We start from the raw sequence: 21,391 nt of genomic DNA on the forward strand, positions 1-21,391 counted from the left end.
CAACACTGTGGTGATGAGGATTTAGGAGTAAAGCAGCGTACACCACTAAGGCAATGGGCAAGTTACATGTGGTGTGCACATAACCTGGAATGAGAGGCAACAATAAAAAGTAAACTACCCTGACATAAAGCAACATGGGTGGATTTTTTTAAACACCATTAATTGAAAAGAGTAAGAGACCAATTAGGACCTAAAGCCTAATGCTATTTACATAAATTTAAAACACGTCAAACACAAAATAAAGCCATGTGTTTTCAAGAATATATACGTTGTTGGGGGCACGTGGGTGGCTCAGTTGGTTAAGTGTCCAACTCTTGATTTCAGCTCAAGTCATGACCTCAGGGTTGTGAGATCGAGCCCCGCTGGGTATGGCGCCTGCCTCCCTCTTCCTCTACCCCTCCCCTGCTCTTTCATTCTCTCTAAAAAAAGAAAACAACAAAAAGGAATATATGCATTGCTAGGGACATAAATATGTTGGGCAGGGAGAGAGGAATGAGATTGAGAATAAGGATGAGAGATGAAAGGAAGAGAAAATAAAGTAAGGATCATACATGGGCCCATGAAGGTAAGGAACCTTAATCTGCAAAATAAGTCTAAGTGACCACAGTATGCCTGAGATCTAAAATATACTATCCCAGGGCACCTGGGTGGCTCAGTCAGTTGAGTGTCTGCTTTCAGCTCAGGTCATGAACCCAGGGTCCTGGGATAGAGCCCTGTGTTGGGCTTCCCAGTCAGTGGGAAGTCTGCTTCTCCCGCTCCCTCTGCCTGCTGCTCCTTCTGCTTATGCGCTCTCTCTCTCTCACTCACTCTCTCTCGCTGTCAAATAAATACATAAAATCTTTAAAAAAATAAAATAAACTATCTCATTTCCATTTTTATATGTCTCATTCCTATCCCATGTTATAATTATGAGATAGTTATGATTGCAAGCATTCTATTCATGTGCTAAATTTCAGAAAGAATTTTTCTAATATATCATTAAGATGTAAAACCATTCATTTGAAGTAAATATCATACAACTAACAGAAGATACTCCTTCATTCTAAGTTTGTGAGTTTTTAAATTATAAATAAGTTAATAAATCCAATACATTTGAAAATAAAAATGGTATTTTTTCTCTTATTTATTAGAAATATGGCACTGCCTGATATTAAATCATCCTTATGTTGTTGCAATAAATCCTAATTGGTGAAGACAGATTTTAAGATACTCATTCTAAAAACACATTTTTTACTTTGAATGTTTCCAATAAGAGTCTTCTATTGAGGGGACAACTGGGTGGCTCAGCGGTTGGGCATCTGCCTTTAGCTCAGGGCGTGATCCCAGGATCCAGGATCGAGTCCTATATCGGGCTCCTTGCAGGGGCCCTGCTTCTCCCTGTGCCTGTGTCTCTGCCCCTCTCTTTCTCTCTCTCTCTCTCTCTCTCTCTGTGTGTGTCTCTCATGAATATATAAAGAGACTTCTATTGAGTGATGCTTCAATATACCTGTGGATTAACAATTTCTTTTAAATATATCCCAGGCACTTCAACCCAATACATCCAAAATTGAATTTACTTAACAACTTTTAAAAAGATACTAATACATTATATCCAACTCTTTCAAATGTAGCTTTCTTACAAAAAAACAAAGTACTGGGCAAAAATCTGGGGACTAACCACAGAATTTCAGATGATAATTATGCTTTATGATAACACTGCTTTATAGACTAGACCACACAAGATTTTCTAGAATGGATATTCATACTCTTCATTAGAAAATGGTGACAATACTCTGATGCAAATTCTTTGAAAACTAATCAGTGCTATGCAACAGTAATAATGCAGCATTCTCATACAATGGAAATTATTTCTTTGGCAATAAAAAAGCAAAATAAAAGTTAAAACGTGAATCTCACAGATTCTATGCTTAGTGAAAGAAACTAGACACAAATGATTACATGCTGTACAATTCTATCAATATGAATTTTTTTAATAGGCAAAACTAATCAATGGTGAAAAAAAAAACTAAAAGGATTGCCCAGCAGGGGGCAGGAGGTGTGGTACCGACTGAGAAAGGGCATAAAGGTACTTTCTGAAGTGATAATATTCTGTGTGTTAAGAGATTTGGATCACACGGGTATATACATCTATCAGAAGTCAATAAATGTACATTTTGGATTTCTGCATGTTATTGTAGTAAATTTTATCTTTAAAAACTGTTGATAAAACTAATAAATAGTCTTTTCCTCATTAAGAACTGTGTAAAACTGTGTAAATTTGGATTATATCAAAAATTTCATTATAACTGATTAATTATTGCCTGACTGTATGAGGGGGTTCTGTTTGTGATTTTTATTTTATTGTATTGCACTTTTACCTCTGGCATTCCTTGTGGAGAGAAGGCATTAAAAGGTGGCACAACATCTGAAACATTTTCATATCCTGGAGGAGGTGGTTCAAATAACGATGAGTTGAAAATCTAGAAAAACAAAATATTATAGTTAAAACTAAGTCAGGTAAAGTTTAATTACTACCATCAAACAAGGAAAAATGTGCATTATCATTTTTGTCAGTAGAAGGTTTTGTGTTTTGTATTTTGAAAGTACATATCAAATACTCAGCACTGTGCTAGAAGCTTGTGATGATTTCATGAGAAGACTAAGCCACAGACCCAGAGAGGATCTACAAAGCAGCAGGTTTTGATGTAGGATGAAAAAAAAATCTTTTTTGTAGGACGAAAATTTTAACACCCAAATAAAAAGTAGTATTGTATTGTAATCTTAGTCTTTTTTAATACTGTTAATTATTTAGCAACAAATTAAACACTAAATTCACTTCCATAAAAAAAATTACATTTTGGAGTGATCCATACCAAATAGTATCTAGACACACAGAACAACATTCACCCTGAAAAGAACTAAAAATGCTGAACTAAATATAATTTTTTAAAAATGTATCGTCAAATGGGGGGGGGGGGGAGTAAGGAATACTCAAAAGCCAAAAGAATGACATGAAAACAGGAAGACTGAGAAAACTGAGAGACTGCTCTAAAGTCTGCCTTTGCCTTAGTTGGACCCATTAGAGCCAAAGGAGAGGCACAGAAGTTTAAAGACTAGACTGACCAGTCCAAATAATGGAGTCTAATAAGACACCCTTGCATAAAGCTGGGTCTCTGAAGAACAACTCCTTCAGGGTTAAGAATACTCTAGAGACAAACCCATTGGATGTCTATGTGAGGACCTGTAAAAGGAGAGAACAGAGGGGCGCCTGGGTAGTTGAGTGGACATCTGACTCTTGGTTTTAGCTCAGGTCCTGGCCTTGGGGTTGTGGGATTGGGCCCCACGTCAGGCTCCGCCCTCAGCATGGAGTCTGCTTGAGACTCTCCCTCTCTCTCTCTGCCCTCTCCTCCCTCACATGCAGGCATATGCACTCTCTCTTTCAAAAAGAAAAAAAGAAAGAAAAGAAAGAAAAGAAAAAAGAAAAGAAAGAAAAGAAAAGAAAAGAAAAGAAAAGAAAAGAAAAGAAAAAAGAAAAGAAAAGAAAAGAAAAGGAAAAGAAAAGAAAAGAAAAATGAACAACACATTTTCTACCTAAAATCACCAGTTTGGAGCCAACAGATATTCACTTAAAACAAAGAATATCTCTAAAGGATATCATTCAACAAAACAAAGCCTCTAAAGGAAGCTCTAAGCTGATTCAAGGGCTGGTAAGCAAGGTATCATGTGGAAAAAACAAATATACTGTAAAAAGCAAGTATTATTCAAATTGAAAAGAACAAGATTGAATTAGATTTATGGGCATAAATTGGTGGGGTATGACCAAAGTGAAAGTATTCTAAGATGTTTGTATTGCAGAAATCTTGATTGAATTATGACATTGTTAAGTAGGGATCAGATTTTTTAGATTCTGAACTACTAAAAAATAAAACTAATAAGGCTAACCACTCCCTTCACCCCGCCTCCCAAAAAAGGGAAGGGGGAGAAAGAGTGAGAAATCATCATGACAAAGAACATTCTGGAAAGTTACAGACTTTATCTTATTTTTTTCATGTGCAAGTCTGCATGATTTTAATCTTATGGGAACTAGGGAGGTTTCTTTCTTTTTCTTATCCTTATGTTTGGAAAGCTTCTCTTTGTTTTTAGGCTGTTTTTTATTTTTATTTTTTAATGAAGTAGAGGTAAAATATGTGCTGGGGGCAGAAATAGAGCCCATACTTTAAAGTTTTGCCAAGTCATTTTGATCTTGGTAAATGTTCAAGTATAGCTTCTCTGCGAGCCCAGGAGTAGGGACACGAAAAGTTGAAAACTTCCTTTATTTTACTACAACCAGGAGTTGCTTTTGTAGCTAATTACCTCTATTTCTTAAAAAAAAAAAAATGCTGTGTTTCAGATTCAGGAGTTATCTATCAACATTGCAACAATTCAACTGTTTTCATCCCTCTGTCCCACCTGCAAATGTACTATCACCCTTTGTACTATCACCATCTCCCAGTGTACTTTAATTATCATGACTATTCAGAGCTGAGCTCTGTGGTGAACTGTAAACTTTTACTCTCCAGCACAACATACACAAGTTCCTTCTTCCACAGTCAATTAATACCACTAGTGGTCTGTGGATTCTACCAGAAATATTTTAAATACATACAGACACAGTATCTTTGTTTATATAGAGATAACATGATATAGATTGAACTCTATACTGCCTTTTTTTTATGTCACAAAAGGTAAAAATAGAAATAAAAACTTGTTAACCAAAGTTATTGTAGTTATACTCTGAATACATAATTTGAGGTTATTTTGGTGAATTTTGGAAAGTTGAGCAATGCTCTCTGGTATATAGTCTACCTTTGATAAAGTCACCCAAAAAAGTTGTTTCCTTGATCTTATAAATTTCTCCCACTTATTAAAATAACTCATAAACTTGCTCTAAAATCCACTTGTCCAGAGGCTGTAAAATTGCAAATTGGTAATTGGGGCAAATTGAGACCAACTTGAATGCTCCCTTGGCTGAAAGACTTGCTGATGCAGTGACTTTGTTTCTATATGGATTTCTATTGTACTTTACTACCGTTTCTTTTATAAACTTTCTCAATGATTCAGACAAGTTTTGCACCCTCTGTGGATCACAGAAAAATTATGGGCCATATGGACTATGTGGGGAATTTTGGAAGGTGGTGGTTGACATGGTTTCATTTTAGGTTCTGTCTGCCTCAGAAAAGGAAAATATTTGATGCTCTAGTTAATATAATGTCAGCTGAGGGTTATTCCTGGTCTCCCATCACTCTTTGTACCACTGCACTGGCCAGGACCATGTAAAATGTTGAAAAGTAGGGATATCCAAACTTGAAGGAAATGTTTTTAATGTTTCCCCATTAATTTTGATACTTGCAGGATGCCTGGAGTGGCTCAGCGGTTGAGCATCTGCCTTTGTCTCAGGGCATGATCCTGGGGACCTGGGATGGAGTCCCACATTGGGTTCCCCACAGGGAGCCTGCTTCTTCTTCTGCCTGTCTCTGCCTCACTCTCTCTGTCTCTCATGAATAAATAAATAAAATCTTTAAAAAAATTTTTTTTGATACTTGCTGTGACCTTTATTAGGTGATGTTAATTAACTTCCTTTAAAAAAAAAAAAAAAAAAACTTCCTTTCCAAGTTTACTAAGAGTTCTTGTCATGAAATTTACGTTTCATTTGTTCAACTTTTTTTTTTGGGGGGGGTGGATATTTTTTGAGATAAATATGTAATTTTTCCTTTTCCTAATGATAATGATATTATCCATATATATTCACTACACATTTCACCTGTTTTTTTGGAATTTGCTTGTTGAGTTATAATTTCTAGATCATATCTTGCCTTAAAAAATGAGTTGAACTTTCAATATTCTCTGAAATAGGTTGTATTATATTTAAATGATCTTACACTTTAATCTTTGAAACTTAAAGGAAAACCAGTTAGTCTTGGTGCTCTGTGTTGTGGGAGTCCTTGAAGTATCGATTTAATTTCTTTAATGTTATAGAACTCTTTGAGTTTTTAAAAATGCATTCTTATGTCAATTTTCATGTTTTTTCCATCTTTTGATTTCATCCCAGCTATGAATTATTGGCATACCTCTTCCTAGTATTTTCCTATCTTTTTTGAATCTGTGCATCTATAGATACGCCTCTTTTTTTCACTCCTTATATTATTTATTTATGCTTTTCCTGTATTTTTCCTTATTGATCTTTGTCCTTTACAGGACAGAAGGGGTCATGTGGGTGGATTACCTCATCAGTGCTGACCAGGTCATTCCAGACTGACTAGTTAAGGGTTACATTCTTGCGAGAGGCTGAAACTGCATAAGGTTAGGTATTAAGTCTTGGTTGCTGAAGTGGGGCTCAGTATAAGTAAATCCATTTTGGGCCTGTTGTATCTTTTCCTTTAACAGATAAAAACAAATTTAGAGTTGTTGGTAAATTCAAACAGTTAGATAGTGACCTTCTTTATCTTTTAATAAGGTTTTTGACTTTGCCCTAAAATTTACTTTATAAGATAAAATCATTTTTAAGTCAATATTTGCTTAGTATTTCTTTTTCAGTTTTGCTACTTTGAGCTAGTTGTGATGTTATGTTCAAGTCAATCTTTATAAAATAGTACATAGCTAATTTTACTCAGTCTGACATACTATGTTTTTAATCGGACAGTTTTTTCCATTAATTTTTTTCTAATTACTGATACACAGCATTTAAGTCACTTCCACTTTCCTATTACATGATTCTTTTCTCTTCCTTTACCCCCCCTAATGCTCCTTTTTCTTTTGTGAAGATTGTGTATCCTGGGCAGCTGTCTTAACTTGGGCTCAAATAAAACTTTTTTCTTTTTCCTTGAAAAATTTGTAAAAGGTTTGTTCATTTTGTGTCAACAATTGAATAGTGCTTGCTTCAGGAAAGGCAGAAATAGGGAGGAAGAAAGGACTTTGGAGAAGTATGCGGCTCTAATGGTGTACTTCAGATGAAAACGAGAAGGAAAATGAACTAATACAGCTTTTAAAAAATGAGGAAGCTTTAGGCAGCGTGATACTGTGATTTACAGTAAACCTCTATTTATTTGACCTTTATTCCATTTCTGGCACTGAGCTTCTAAAAGGAATTTCCTGATGAGAGCAACAAAGATGTCTATTGTTATGCTAACGAGGTAACTTTTTGACTCCACTTAAGGATGGGAGCTTGGAGAACCAACTTTGTGATTAGAGGCCTGGAACCAGCCTCTGGTTTCATAGCCAGCCTCCCACCCAGGAGGAAAGAAAGGCTGGAAGTTGAATCAACCACCAACAGCCAAGATTTAATCATCACAGCAACGTAATGAAGCTTCCATAAAAACCCGAAGGACAGGGTTTGGAGAGCTTCTGGGTTGGTGAACACATGGAGATGTGGGGAGACTGGCGCTCCTAGAGAGGCCATGGAAGCTCTCTGCTCTTTCCCACATCGCTTGCCTCATGCATCTCTTCATCTGGCTATTGCTTCCTATCATCTATCATCCTTTGTAATAAATCAGTAATCTAGGATGTAAAATGTTTTTTGTAAATGTTAATTAGCTCTAGCAAATTAATCAAACCTGAGGAGGGGATCATAGGAACCTTGGACTTCTGCCAGTCTGTCAGAAGTAGAATTAACAACCTGTCTCCTGAGTTGAAGGGGGTCATTGGAACCTCCAGTCTACAGCTGGTAGGTCAGAAACACAGGTTAACAACCTGGTCTTACAACTGGCATCTGAATGGGTTGGGGGGAGGACAGTCTTATGATACTTAACTCTTACCTATGGAATCTGCCAGTATCTCCAGGTAGGTCATGTCAGAATTGATCTGAATTGTAGGACACCCAACTGGTGTCTGAGAATTACTTGTTGGATGTGTGGGGGAAACATTCCCCATCTCAATAAAAATTGGTCTAGGAACCCAAAAGAGAGCTAACACCTTTCCAGAAAATCTCCAAAATGACATTTCTACATGATACCTTTTATTATGTGACAGGCCTGAAGAATTTAATAAATGCTTATAATGGCAAAACAAACAATGAAAGGGAATAATAAAAGCGAACTCACAGTCAAAAATGGGAGATGAAAGAATAAGGAAAAAAGAAGTGCATGAATGCTATTTTCCTCATTTGTATATAGATCATCCCCAAATTTGACAAACCAAGACAGAGGTTTAAGTACATGTACGTATTCTTTAACATAATCAATATTTTATTTCATCATTAAATAATTTTCCAAAACATTCTTTTATAGACTGTTTAGTACTTAATTATATAGGCATGTCCCCATTTATTTAACAAATGTTATGGGACCATATATTGTATATAGATATTCCACATACCTTTTTTAAAAATAATTTTTAAATTTTGAGATAGTTTAATATTTTGATAAACTATTAACTACTATAATTTAAAATAGTGTGGGAAGTTTCAAATCATATTAGGAAATTTAGCAAGGGATTACAACACTGACAGCAAAACATAACAGCATATTAGCCATTAAAAGACTGATACATTAGTCGACAGAAGGTTATCAACATATTAGAAAAAATTTTTAAATGTAAATATATTTAAATCACACATTTTCAGTTCACAGTATTTGAAGCTTATACACAATTGAGAAGGCCCAACTAACAAGAGGACTGAAGGAAAATACCCAGATTGAAAGGAGCTATTTTAGGTAAGATACAACTCTAAAACTAAGGTATGCGAAATAGGGTTAAACGTATAAGTTTTATTTTACCAGCTTTCCTATTGATTATATATAATGATAAGAAATATCTCAATGGGGTAATTGGGTGATGGGCATTAAGGAGGGCATGTGATGATGAGCTCTGGGTGTTACATACAACTGATGAATTACTGAAAACTACGTCAGAAACTAAGTATGTACTATATGTGGGCTAATGGAATTTAAATTTTAAAAAATACCTCAATTACTTGTATTATCTTTTCTTCCTCAAGTACGTACCCTAACTTGCAAACAAGATTGTAAATTCTTTCGATATCATCTATAGACATTCTCTCCAAACTCTCTTCCCTTTCAAATGCCCACAGTCAAATTCTGGGCACAGAGCTCAACACATGATCACCTGAGTCATATCAATAAGTACCAATAAAAACCTGCTGACTGGGCAGCCGGGATGGCTCAGCAGTTTAGCGCCACCTTCAGCCCCCAGATACTGGAGTCCTGGGATCGAGTGTCCTATCGGGCTCCCTGAATGGAGCCTGCTTCTCCCTCTGCCTGTGTCTCTGCCTCTCTCTCTCTCTGTCTCTCATGAATGAATAAATAAAATCTTAAAAAAAAAAAAAACAAAAAACCCTGCTGACTCATACTGCATAGAGTGGGGTCTTGAGTTTCCTCACAGCCCCAAACTTATACAGTATCTTTTATAGTCTGAACCTATCAAAAATGTGTCTATTTTACTTGATTCAAAGTACTAATATATTGTATTTTATTGCATGAAGTACTATAAAACAGAAAATAGAAATGTCATCAAGCATTAATTTCTCAGACTTTTTCCAACATCACACTAAATTCAAACATCATAAGAAAGGAGTAATAACACTGGTAATGAGATGTTAAAGATATCACTCACAAGTTTCAATGATACTGATTTCTATCAATAATTAGAGATGGTATAGGGCATTCTTTCATAAAAGGTATTTGAAAAGAATAGAGATGTAAGTAGTTTTTTTATCTTTTATCTTTTTTTTTTTTTACCTCATTTCCGTCTTCATCAATTATTGAGATGTAGTTGGGATGAGTCTTATTTGGATAGGACAACAGGACATCATAATGGGCTAACTCTACAGAATCCAAGCCAAATTCCTTCCACTGGGATTGAATTTGCTTTGCAAGCTGGAAGTTTCGTTCTGTTCCTGCTAAATGTGGCAGCCGTGTAAAATTACTGGTGAACAAAAATTGAAAGTGGTTAGAAATTAATGTTTAGTCAGCTTTTATCCCAAGTGAACAAACAAGTATGGCACATTGACATTTAAAAGTGCTTTGAAATGTGATACGATAAAAAAGCAAAGTGGCACTATTATTGCATGAAATAGATTTTTCAAAGCATATTTTAAAGTTTTCATGCTCTAATTTGTACTCATTCAAGAGAAAAATTGGAAGAACTGATCTTTGTAGAGAATTGTTATGTGATCCTATGGATGTGTCCCCATATAGATGAGGAAAATATCATATTCTTTCCTTAAGACTCATGCATCTTAGAACTTTCATAGAATTACTTGTTTATTTCACTGTGTAAAATATAATTAGAAGGTAAAAAATGTTTTCATACAAAATATCAGGCTGTAACATGCCAAGAATAAAGGATAATTAAATTTATTTTTAAATACTTAGAGTTACGGCCAAGTGAGAAACCTTTTGATTAGCAACCTTATAAACTATCTTCATTAAGGAATAATCTAAACATATTTACAGAAGCTCAGACCGAAGCTCTTGTACTCCATTCATCATGCACAGTAATACACTTAAAAATCAATGATGATAATTAGCCTGACCAGAAATATCTCTAACAAATAAGCTGTGAGGGCAAAATTTTAGCTACCAAAAACATTTTCGCGAGTTTACTACCTTCTCATTTAATATGGCTGGATGTCTGTGCTTTTGTTTGTTTAAATTTATCTCTCTCCTGGAAATGTGTTGTTTCTCTGAAGTTTGGGCTTATTGATATTTTCATCTTAAACCACTTAAAGAAAAAAAAATCCACATGCATCATGTATCATAAAAAGACATTTATTTCTAGATCATGAACTTTGAGCTTCACAACTTCTGGTTCTGAATATGTAGGTTTTTCTAAAATCAACACATGTCTATCCTTATAGGGATTTTTTAAAAATCTATGACTATGATTCCACTTTCAAATGTTTGATTTTACTGTGTATCTTAATTTTTTTTTTTAAGATTTTATTTATTCAAGAGAGAGAGCATGAGCAGAGGGAGCCTGATGTGGGACTCCATCCCAGGACTCCAAGATCATGACCCAAGCGGAAGGCAGAGGCTTAACTAACTAAGCCACTCAGGCACCCTGTGTATCTTAATTTTTGACTAAGAAGGTTAACTGCTAAGAAAATAACTCTCGATTTTTTAAAACTGGAGTTCTCATGATTTTTTTTGTAGTTCTATTAAAATAATTTAAATTGTGTGTATAAAGATAGTATCAAAATCCTTATTCAAAAAATGCTAAAGGACTTAACACTTAGAGGGTCCAAAAGTAGACTGCCCCAAGATGGGCCATTTTGGCAAGAACATTATTCTGAGATCAATGCAATCAAAGCCCTATGGGCTCAAAAGAAACTTGCAGCTTCCTTTACAACACAGAAGAATCTAAATTGGGGGTCTTTCTCAAAATAAGGGTTATTAGCAGAGATCAATTTTATCTGAGTGGTTCATCTGTATGGCAGGTGATTATCTCATTACTAAACATCTGCTCTTCTTATCACCTGTGAAATGCATTCCTTTCTTCTGAAGTCCCAAACCCCTGACCACTTCTACTTATTTCAGGATGACATATACCTCATTTTGCCTATCTTTGGAATTCCCACGTCCATATGGATTCCCCACACATACACTATTAAGTCTGATTTTCTCCTGTGAATCTCTCTTGGGTCAATTTAATTCTTAGGCCTGCTAGAAGAACCTTGAAAGGGATATAGGACATTCTTGTTCCCTTACAACGACTCACACAAAATTTCTAACGTATTTGCAAAATGTAGTAACAAAAATAACACAATTTTAAGAGGCAGCTGTCTTTTATCTCTTCAATGTATACCGGCACAGAAAACAGAAAAAGAGCCAACATGTTGGGTTTTTTTTTCCTATAGTACACAGATCACAAACTGTAACATAACTAAGGTGGATGCAGATTATGCATATTTCCTTTAAGTCCGTGATAACTCTGTCCCTACATGTGAGAAACAGGGCACCTGGCTGGCTCAGTTGGTAGAGCACAAGTCTCCTGATCTTGGGATCAGGAGTTGGAGTCCCGTGTTAGGGGGTAGAGTTTCTTAAAGGAAAAATATAATTTAAAAAAAGAAAAAGGAAAAGAACAGTTGTCAATAAGGAGTCCTGAACCTGCTCTCCTCACCACCAAAAATGAAAGGAAAGAGAGGAGGGAAGGAGAGATAGAAGGAAGGATGGGAGGGAGTGAGGAAGAGATGGCAGGAGGGATTGATTATTATCAGACCTGGCTATTAGAAGTCAAATTCCTTGTAACAGTGTTGTCATTACTAACTAGGATACAAAATGTGCTACAATCAGGGCTGGAATCCACTCCTTTGGAGCAAAGCTGAGCCTAATAAGAGGATAAAAAAATCCATTTCCAATAATAAATAAATAAACTGGCATAAAATCTTCTATTTGCCTCTAATCTGTGTGATCCTGGCTAAAGCTTTAGTTTCTCATCTGTATATGGGGAGAATATTGCTAACTCACTACTTCTCAAAGATCTGTGGCTCAATTGGGTAACTGATTAAACTGCAGCTCTTACTTTTTCTTGTTTTAATCAAGTTAGAAGTGTGTTGCAAGTAATTCGTTGGTCCTACTAAAATCTCAAGTTTTCTTTAAAAATAATAATTTACAAATCATCCCAAATAGCCAACAACTTGTACTTAAAATCCTCCATCTGGTTAAGAAGTTCCACGTATCATTTCATTATCTCATTTAATAAAAAGAGCTGTTAGCATTCCTGTTTTAATACACTATCCAGGTTACAAATGCTAGAACACTGCTCCCAGGAGCTAGATGCCTCGAAGGCAACTAGTAAAAGGCAGAAGTGATGCTCAGAGGCTTATCAGTGAAATTCTGAACCCAAAGGTCTAAAAAGAGTTTTCTAAAATAATCTTGTCTTTCAGAACCTGGAAGAGAAGGAATGTTTCTCTAAAGAGATGCAAAATGGTCAACAGAGCTAAGAATTCAACTAGGTGTTTACAAAACAGAAGGGAAACAGGACAACCCAGCATCCCAAGGGAAGCTGAATGAACAGCTTTGATCCTCTCAGCCACTATGGAGAGGCAGACAGCTTGGAAGTAGGGAGGATCTTTAGCAGCCAAGCAAAGGGGGATAAAATGGAAGACTGGAGGCGTTACCGACCCCTGGTTTAAGGGTGTAATTGGATTGAAAACTCTCTGATGGCCAAATGGCAAATAGGAAATCTGGAGAGTCCAGGAGGTTTCGAGTAATTTCATGGTCGTTGGAGGGATGAGCTGGGGTTCTTTTACTCTCTATCTTTTGTGCTAACAGTGAAAATCCTTGAGTTCTGAACAGTCAGAAAAGCTTGGTCGGGGTCATGGAGAATAAGCAAGAAACTGCCAGCTTCTATTTTATTCAGGGTCCAGAAAGAGAAATGAGGGCATTCACTTCTCTTCTTTGCTGCTCAGTCCATGTTACAGGCTAGGAAAGGAAGAAGGAAGCAGGGACAGCAGCTCTGTCTAGGAGTGAATACTCTATCTTGCCAGACTTCCACTTTTATTGTACCTATTATATATAATTATAGTGAAATAAATCCAAGAGGTAGAGGAGGCATTTCCAAAAAATTTAAGCCACGCTCAGGGCGTGATCCCAGAGTCCAGGATCGAGTCCCACATCCGGCTCCCTGCATGGAGCCTGCGTCTCCGTCTGCCTGTGTCTCTGCCTCTCTCTCTCTCTCTCTCTCTGTGTGTGTGTGTCTCTCATGAGTAAATAAAAAATAAATAAAAAATAAATAAAAATTTAAGCTTCAGGTTCTCTCACCTTAAATGGCCCTTCCAAATATTTGGAAGGTGCCCTAACACATTTTTATTTGTAGTTTTAATTCTATTGTAATTAAAATAGACATATGTGTTTTTATGATTAGATGTGTGCACATCTATACATATATGTGTGCTTATATACGTGTGTGTGTAAATATATAAATATACACACATAAAACTATCTTTTATATAAACGTATAGCTTGTATTCACTAAGGAATCCTGCAGTCACTATCAGAAACATCAAGTATTTTGCTTTGAAAAACAAAGTATTCTAATCAGTTACATATAATCATTCTACCCAAGTGTTTTATTTTTAGTTGCTATGCAAATACTCTTTAAATTTACTCATTTACATCTTTTGCTCTACACTAGAGACAGCTATTTCAGGAAACTGGGAATAAGTTTTCAAACCATGACTTATAAACGCTCTCTAATTCATCTTGGTCACAGCAACAATATCATGGTCCCCATTTTATAGATGTGGAAATGAGAGCTCAGGAAGGTTAAGTACTCACTCTGAGTGATTTTACTCTCAATGGGTAAAGATGGAAGTTAAACTCAAGTATATCTGACTCCAAAGTCCAAGTTTATTCTTTTTTGACTAAAATATAATGTTGTCCTCTAAAATAGGAGTCAGTAAACTCTGTTCCACTGACCAGATCCAGCTCACTTCCTTGTTTTTGTACAGTCCACAAGCTGAAAATGGTTATTACATTTTAAATAGATAAAAAAAGGAAGAGTATTTTGTGACATATATGACATACAAATTTCAGTGCCCATAAATAAAGTTCTATTGAAACTGCCACTCTTATATGTTTATGTTTTTTTTTAAGATTTAATTTATTTATTCAAGAGAGACACACACAGAGAGGCAGAGACACAAGGCAGAGGGAGAAGCAGGCTCCATGCAGGGAGCCCAATGTGGGACTCGATCCCAGGACCCTGGTATCAGGCCCTGAGCCAAAGGCAGATGCTCAACTGCTAAGCCACCCAGGCGTCCCTGTTTATGTATTTTCTATGGCATCTTCTGTGCTACAATAGCAGGGCTGAGTAGTTGTGACACAAATCAGCTGGTCTACGAGGGGCTGGTCCTTTACAGACAAGGTTTGCTGACTCCTGCTCAAAACTGTCTCTAAATGATACAATTTAATTTAAAGTATAATCCTGTCCAGATGAAATATGATACAAGGTCTTCAACAAATAAAACTAAAAAGCCAGTTCCTGTACATAAAATATTGAATCAAAACTTTCTAAACTTATTAACTTCCAACAAATTACTCATATAAACCATCAAGTATGTGCTTACTATAAGAACCTCTTGATGTTCTCAGCTTTCAATTCATCCAAAAATGCCTTCTTCATATCATGCTGTGGAACAATGTTAGTAGGTTCACTGGGGGATTTTATAAACCATCCTGTAAAAATATAAAATATAAAAATGAGATATGAGTTTATAGACAGGACCTATTTTTCCTATCTATCATACGTGAAATGGGAATTATCAATGGCCTCTCGTATTAACTGAGATTTTCTTAAATTTAATTTCTCTTGCCCACTTCCACTGGAAAAAAAAAACAATGTAATACTTTTCAAATATGGATCAGTCACAACATAGTTTTTTAATTCAATTTCAATGACAGGTGTTGCTGCTATTCTAAAAAAAAATGTTTTTAAGAAAATGACCACTAAAATTAAATTAAATTAAATTTCAACAAATGGCGATAAACAAGATTTTTTAAAGTTTAAGGCAAAAAGCTCTACCGATTTTCTCCTGAAAATTTCTATCCCCAGTGACTGCTCTTCTGCTGACTCAGAATGAGCATTTAGTAAATGTTTATAATGAATTAATGATGAATCTATTTCAAGTACATAAATTACTTCAGAGTTGAAGAAAACTCAGACTTGTAATTTGTTCTATTTCAGAAAACTAAAACAAATGTGTTGAACTTTAGAAAGCTACAAGGAAACTACAGTTTACCCAATGGCTCTGTAGGATGTCCACTGCACACAGAGGCCACAGGGAATGGGTGGCCAAATCACGTAGAGCAATTAGCCCTTGTAGGTCTGCGTTTCAACCTGGGGCAAATGAGTCATCTTTACAGGGCTTATTTAGAGAAATGGTATGATCTGGGCATAAAATGATTACTGAGATCACCCATCTAGCTTTCACAGAACTTTCCAAGTATTAATCATATACATGCACATTTACATGCATATTGAAATAAATGGTTGGCAGCACATGGAAATCTATTTCTACCACTACATAGGACAGAAGGACTTGGATCAGCCTGGAAGGAGGGAAAGACACACTGAGGATGAAATGCTTGAATTGAGAGCTGAAAAATGAACAAAATGAAGTGGGAAAACCACGGGAGAGAGGAAAGTAGAGAATCCCAGGAGAAAAGTAACCTCATAAATCCTAATAAAGATCTTATCCGGTGTCATCCACTGGGCAGTGAATACAAGGATGAGGCTGAGGGCAAGAATAAGAATGCTTTCTGAGAAGCAGATTTTAATCCCTGCACCAGCCTTGCCAAGTCTAGTTCCCATTTTTACAACTGAGACCATTGAAACTCAATTTGAACCGTGTCCTTAATGAGCACTCACCTCCCCTCAACCCCACAGCCACCCTCGGTGATTACTAACATGCACGTGTTAGTTACAAGCAGAGAGAAGCTCAAAAGTCCATTAGTGACCCCAAAGATCGCACAGCTAGCCAAAGAGCGCTAACTTAAGTCAGCATAGCTGGCCTCTGCCCTGGTCTTCTTAATCCCAGGAGAGGAATCCAGAATTCAGAGCAGAGGTGAACTATCTTACACTAGCCGCGTGCACCAAAGTCCAATTGAAAGCATCTCCTCCTCCTCAAGCAGAAATAAAGAAAAGTGCCAACACCCCAATACTGCGCTAGGAGCTCTAGGCGCTATTTCACTGCCCATTCCGAATAAATTACGGCTATTCTCCTCCTCATAAAGATTGAGAAACTGAAGCCAGGGGAGACTCGATAAATTGTTCAAAGCCACAGAGGCGTAGCAGAGTGAAGATTGAAATCTGAGAGTCAGAGCTTGTCCCTGCAGCCCCTGGGTCTTAGGAAGTTGGGTTAAGTCTGCGAATCCGGACACGGAGGACGCCAACGACTCGCCGGCAGAGACGCGTGCAGGGCGGGACAGTAACAGCCGGTGTCCGAGTGTTCCTCTAACTGTGCGAGCCTCAAGGACCAAAGAATGAGGAGCGGGAAGAGCCTCGGTGCCCCGGGGCCCGACGTCTACCGACCCTACACGGGAAGCGGCCCAGGCCGCGACCCAAGACCCCAACAGGCCAGGGTCCTTCCGGGACGGTCCGGTCCCCCTGCCCCGCGCCCTAACGCGGCAGCTTCTCCACGGGCCGGAGCGGGCGGCACCTGCTGACGGCCAGTCTCGGGGTCCCCGCGTCCCGCTGCAGCCCCGGGGCACCGTCCCACGGCAGCCGGGACCCCGACTGCGCCCCCGCGGCCCCCACTCCCGCAACCCAAACCCCCGCCCCCGGGGAGCAGGCGTCCAGACGCAGGCGTCCAGAGAGTCCCGGCGACGCCCCACGGCTGCGGGGGTGGGGGGGCTGCGGGGGGGCTGCGGGGGAGCTGCGGGGGGGGCTGCGGGGGAGCTGCGGGGGCCTGCGGGGGGGGGCTGCGGGGGGGGGCTGCGGGGGGAGCTGCGGGGGGCTGCGGGGGGGGGCTGCGGGGGGGCTGCGGGGGAGCTGCGGGGGCCTGCGGGGGGGGGCTGCGGGGGGAGCTGCGGGGGGCTGCGGGGGGGCTGCGGGGGGGCTGCGGGGGAGCTGCGGGGGCCTGCGGGGGGGAGCTGCGGGGGGAGCTGCGGGGGGCTGCGGGGGGGGCTGCGGGGGCTTGCGGGGGAGCTGCGGGGGAGCTGCGGGGGGGCTGCGGGAGGGGGCTGCGGGGGGGCTGCGGGGAGCGCCCCTACCTAAGAGGAAGCCGAGGACGAGGAGGCCGGCGGCCAGCACCGACGCCCCAAAGCACAGCCAGCGCGGGCGGCGCCAGGCGGCGAAGGTCGAGTCGCCCTCGCGAAGGGGGTTCCACATCTCTGCGCGGCCGGCGGGCTCCCCGGGGCCTGCGCCTGGGCTGTGACCCCGCGGCAACGGGGCAGCGGGACCGAGGGACCGAGGCTCCCTCCCGCCGCGCCGGGCCAGTCAGCTCCCGCCGCCCGCCCGCCCCCTCCGCCCGCCCCCTCCGCCCGCTCCGCCCTAAAGCAGTTGGAGCGCCCTGGGGACCAATCAGCCTCGGGAGCTCTTACAAAGTGCAGGCGCCCGGAGCTCGCCTCCTGAGACTGGCCGACTGTGACTTGTGTGCTTACCTGTATGTCAGTAGTCGAAATCTTTTTTTCCCTTTCTTTAAGGTTTTATTCATTTATTCATGAGACATAGGGAGGAGAGACACAGGCAGAGGGAGCAGCAGGCTCCCTGCGGGGAGCTCCGTGAGGGACTTGATCCCAGGACCCCAGGATCGCCCTCTGGGCCTAAGGCAGATGCTCAACCTCTGAGCCACCCAGGTGCCCTAAAATCTTGAAAGAAAGAGAAAGAAAGAAAGAAAGAAAGAAAGAAAGAAAGAAAGAAAGAAAGAAAGAAAGAAAGAAAGAGGGAAGAGAAAGAGAAAGGGAAAGAAAGGAAGGAGAGAAGGAAGGAAGGAAGGAAGGAAGGAAGGAAGGAAGGAAGGAAGGAAGGAAGGAAGGAAGGAAAAGAAAGAAAGAAAGAAAGAAAGAAAGAAAGAAAGAAAGAAAGAAGAAAGCAATAGCATGCTCTCATTTTCTATTTCTCATTTTGCCTGTGTGCATAGAAAAATGTCCCAGTAGTGTTAGCAGCAAAATGTTTACAGTATTTACCCCTGGAGGGTGATATGGTAAGGGAAAGGAAAGAAGGGTGTAAAAGATCTCCTTGAGCATCTTACTTCCCGTCCACTTCTTAGTAAGCAACTTTTATTGAGTAATAAAAATTAACAGAAAAGGCTGCATTTTACTAAAGATTACAAATGTGGTTTTTCTTAAAAAGTAAGAAGCTATTTTCCACTGAGTATTCGGCTTTTCTAAGTTTTTTTCATACATATACATACCTATAATTTTTAAAATTTGTTTTACTCAATAATGAAATTTTTCATATCAATACATAAATGATCTCCTTTATTTTTTATAGTAGCTTTATAATATAATTTTTCTTTTTCTATAGAGAGAGACAGAACAAGAGCAGGAGGGGCAGAGGGAGAATCCTAAGCAGGCTCCACAGCAGGAGCCCTACATAGGGCTAGAGCTAATGACCCTGAGATCATGACCTGAACAGAAATCAAAAGTCCTCATCTCAACCAGCAGAGCCACCCAAGTGCCCCACATTATAATATTTTAAAGAACAATTTTTTTCTAAGCATACCAAAAATTACTATGTGTATCTGATTCATATAAGAATTTAATATATTGAATTAAAGCTGAAATCTGTTCTGAAAAGTAGCACCACAAATATCATCATGAATAAACATTTTAAAAAAGAAGTGGCCTTAAACAACTTGAAAAAGGAGAGGGCATTCTCCAGACAGATGAAGTAGAAAAGGCTTTTTTTTATTCCATACACAGCAGAATAATCAGAGAACGTTAATGATTTTCGTTTGGTAAGAAGCAAGCTGAGGGGGATTTGTACAGAGCAAAGTGAAAACTTAATTGAGATTTGTTTGAAATATAAAAGTAAGAACTCCCAGAAGCTGATTGGGAATAAATATTGGCAAAGGTCACAGATACTCTTTTTTTTAAGATTTATTTATTTATTCTAGAGTAAGAGAATGTGTGAGCAAGGCAGAGGGGTGGGGGCAGAGACAGAGGGAGAGAGAGAATTCTCAAGCAGACTCCCAACTGAGCACAGAGCCTGACCAGGGGCTTGATCTCATGACCCTCGAGATCATTACCTGAGCCAAAATAAGAGTCAGACAAAATCAACTGAGTCCCCCCTAGAGTCCCTAAAGGTCACAGTTGTGTGTGTGTGTGTGTGTGTTTTAAGATTTTAATTATTTATTCATGACAGACACAGAGAGAGAGAGGCAGAGACGCAGGCAGAGGGAGAAGCAGGCTCCATGCAGGGACCTCGACGTGAGACTTGATTCCGGGTCTCCAGGATCATACCCAGGGCCAAAGGCGGCGCCAAACCGCTGAGCCATCGGGGCTGCCCTAAAGGTCACAGCTTTGAAGGTCTATAATGGGAATTCTGAAAAAAAAAAATATATTAAGACATAAACTGAAGGGAATCGAGTTAGCATATGGCTAAAGAAAGATCTTTGTCAAAGCTCTTGACAGAATAAGGGGAGAGGAAACTGAAGATTCAATTAAAATGCAATTTTATTCAGAAATGGGAGGAATATGGAATAGAGGGATAACTACATTGTTTATATCAAACTAGAAACTAAAAGCCAGAATCTCTGGGTTTTGTTGTTGTTATTGTTGTTGTTTTGTTTTGTTTTCATTAGAATTCTTGGAATTGTGCACAATTGGAGGGAATGTAAAATGGTGCAGCCACTATGAAAAACAGTATGGAGTCTCCTCAAAAAGTTAAAAATAGAACTACCATATAATCCAGCAGTCCCATGTCTAGGTATTTATCCAGAAGAATTTAAAGCAGGATCTCAAAGAGATATTAGCACTGCCATGTTTATTACAGCTCTATTCACAATAGCTGGGATGTGAAAACAACCTAAATGCCCACCAATCAATGAATGGGTTAAAAAAAATGTGATGTATGCATACAAGTTGGTATCATTCAGCCTCGAAAAAGAAGAGACCCCTGCGGTGTGCAACAACATCAATGACCTTGAGGACATTCTGCTAAGTGAAATAGCCTGTCACAGAAGGGAAAATACTGCATGCTTCTGGGGATCCCTGGGTGGCTCAGAGGTTTAGCGCCTGCCTTCAGCCTAGGGTGTGATCCTGGAGTCCCAGGATCGAGTCCCACATCAGGCGCGCTGCATAGAGCCTGCTTCTCCCTCTGCCTGTATCTCTCTGCCTCTCTCTCTTTCTGTGTCTCTCATGAATAAATAAAATCTTTTTTAAAAAAAGAAGAAATTACTGCATGCTTCCACTTATATATCTAAAATAGTCAAACTCAATGAAGCAAGGAATAGAATAGTGGTTGCCAGGGAGTTGCTAATCAAGGGCTATAAAATTTCAGTTGTGCAAGATGAAAAAGATCTGGAGATATGGTGCATAACATTGTATCTATAGACAACATTGTACAGAATAAATAACAATACCATTTTTCAGAAAACACCTAGAAATCTGATAGAAGAGGGCCAAGATATGGGAGCAACCCAAGTGTTCATCGATAGATGACCGGATAAAGAATAGGCAAGGACAGCCCCGGTGGCCCAGTGCTTTAGCGCCGCCTTCAGCCCTGGGTGTGATCCTGGAGACCAGGGATTGAGTCCCACGTGGGGCTCCCTGCATGAAGCCTGCTTCTCCCTCTGCCTGTGTCTCTGCCTCTCTCTCTCTCTTTCTCTCTCTGTCATGAATAAATAAATAAAATCTTAAAAAAAAGAAGAAGAAGAAGAGGCGGTATATGTATACAATGGAATACTACTCAACCATAAAAAGAATGAAATCTGCAATTTGCAACAACATGGATGGATCTACAGGGTATAATG

At 39.2% G+C, this 21,391-nt stretch overlaps 1 protein-coding gene across 3 annotated transcripts in view; it reads right to left on the reverse strand.

Annotated features, from left to right (window-relative positions):
* The window catches only part of FOLH1B (folate hydrolase 1B), a 65,371-nt gene extending 47,453 nt beyond the window's left edge, over positions 1-17,918 (reverse strand). Inside the window, exons 1-4 of one of the 3 annotated variants that reach the window (XR_004808050.2) lie at positions 17,688-17,918; positions 15,044-15,152; positions 9,711-9,897; positions 2,358-2,459 (exon numbers count right to left, since the gene is read on the reverse strand). Coding sequence is in view for 2 of the 3 variants with exons in the window: in XM_025419350.3 (XP_025275135.1) it covers positions 2,358-2,459; positions 9,711-9,897; positions 15,044-15,152; positions 17,688-17,805 (516 nt within the window). In the remaining variant the exon portion in view is untranslated. Of the gene's footprint in view, positions 1-2,357; positions 2,460-9,710; positions 9,898-15,043; positions 15,153-17,687 lie in introns of those variants that run through there. The other 2 variants (XM_025419350.3, XM_049099070.1) reach the window with 2 other exon arrangements.
* Positions 17,919-21,391: the final 3,473 nt, after the last annotated feature.

This window comes from Canis lupus, chromosome 21, assembly GCF_003254725.2.
Source record: "Canis lupus dingo isolate Sandy chromosome 21, ASM325472v2, whole genome shotgun sequence".
Classification (NCBI taxonomy): Eukaryota; Metazoa; Chordata; class Mammalia; order Carnivora; family Canidae; genus Canis; species Canis lupus.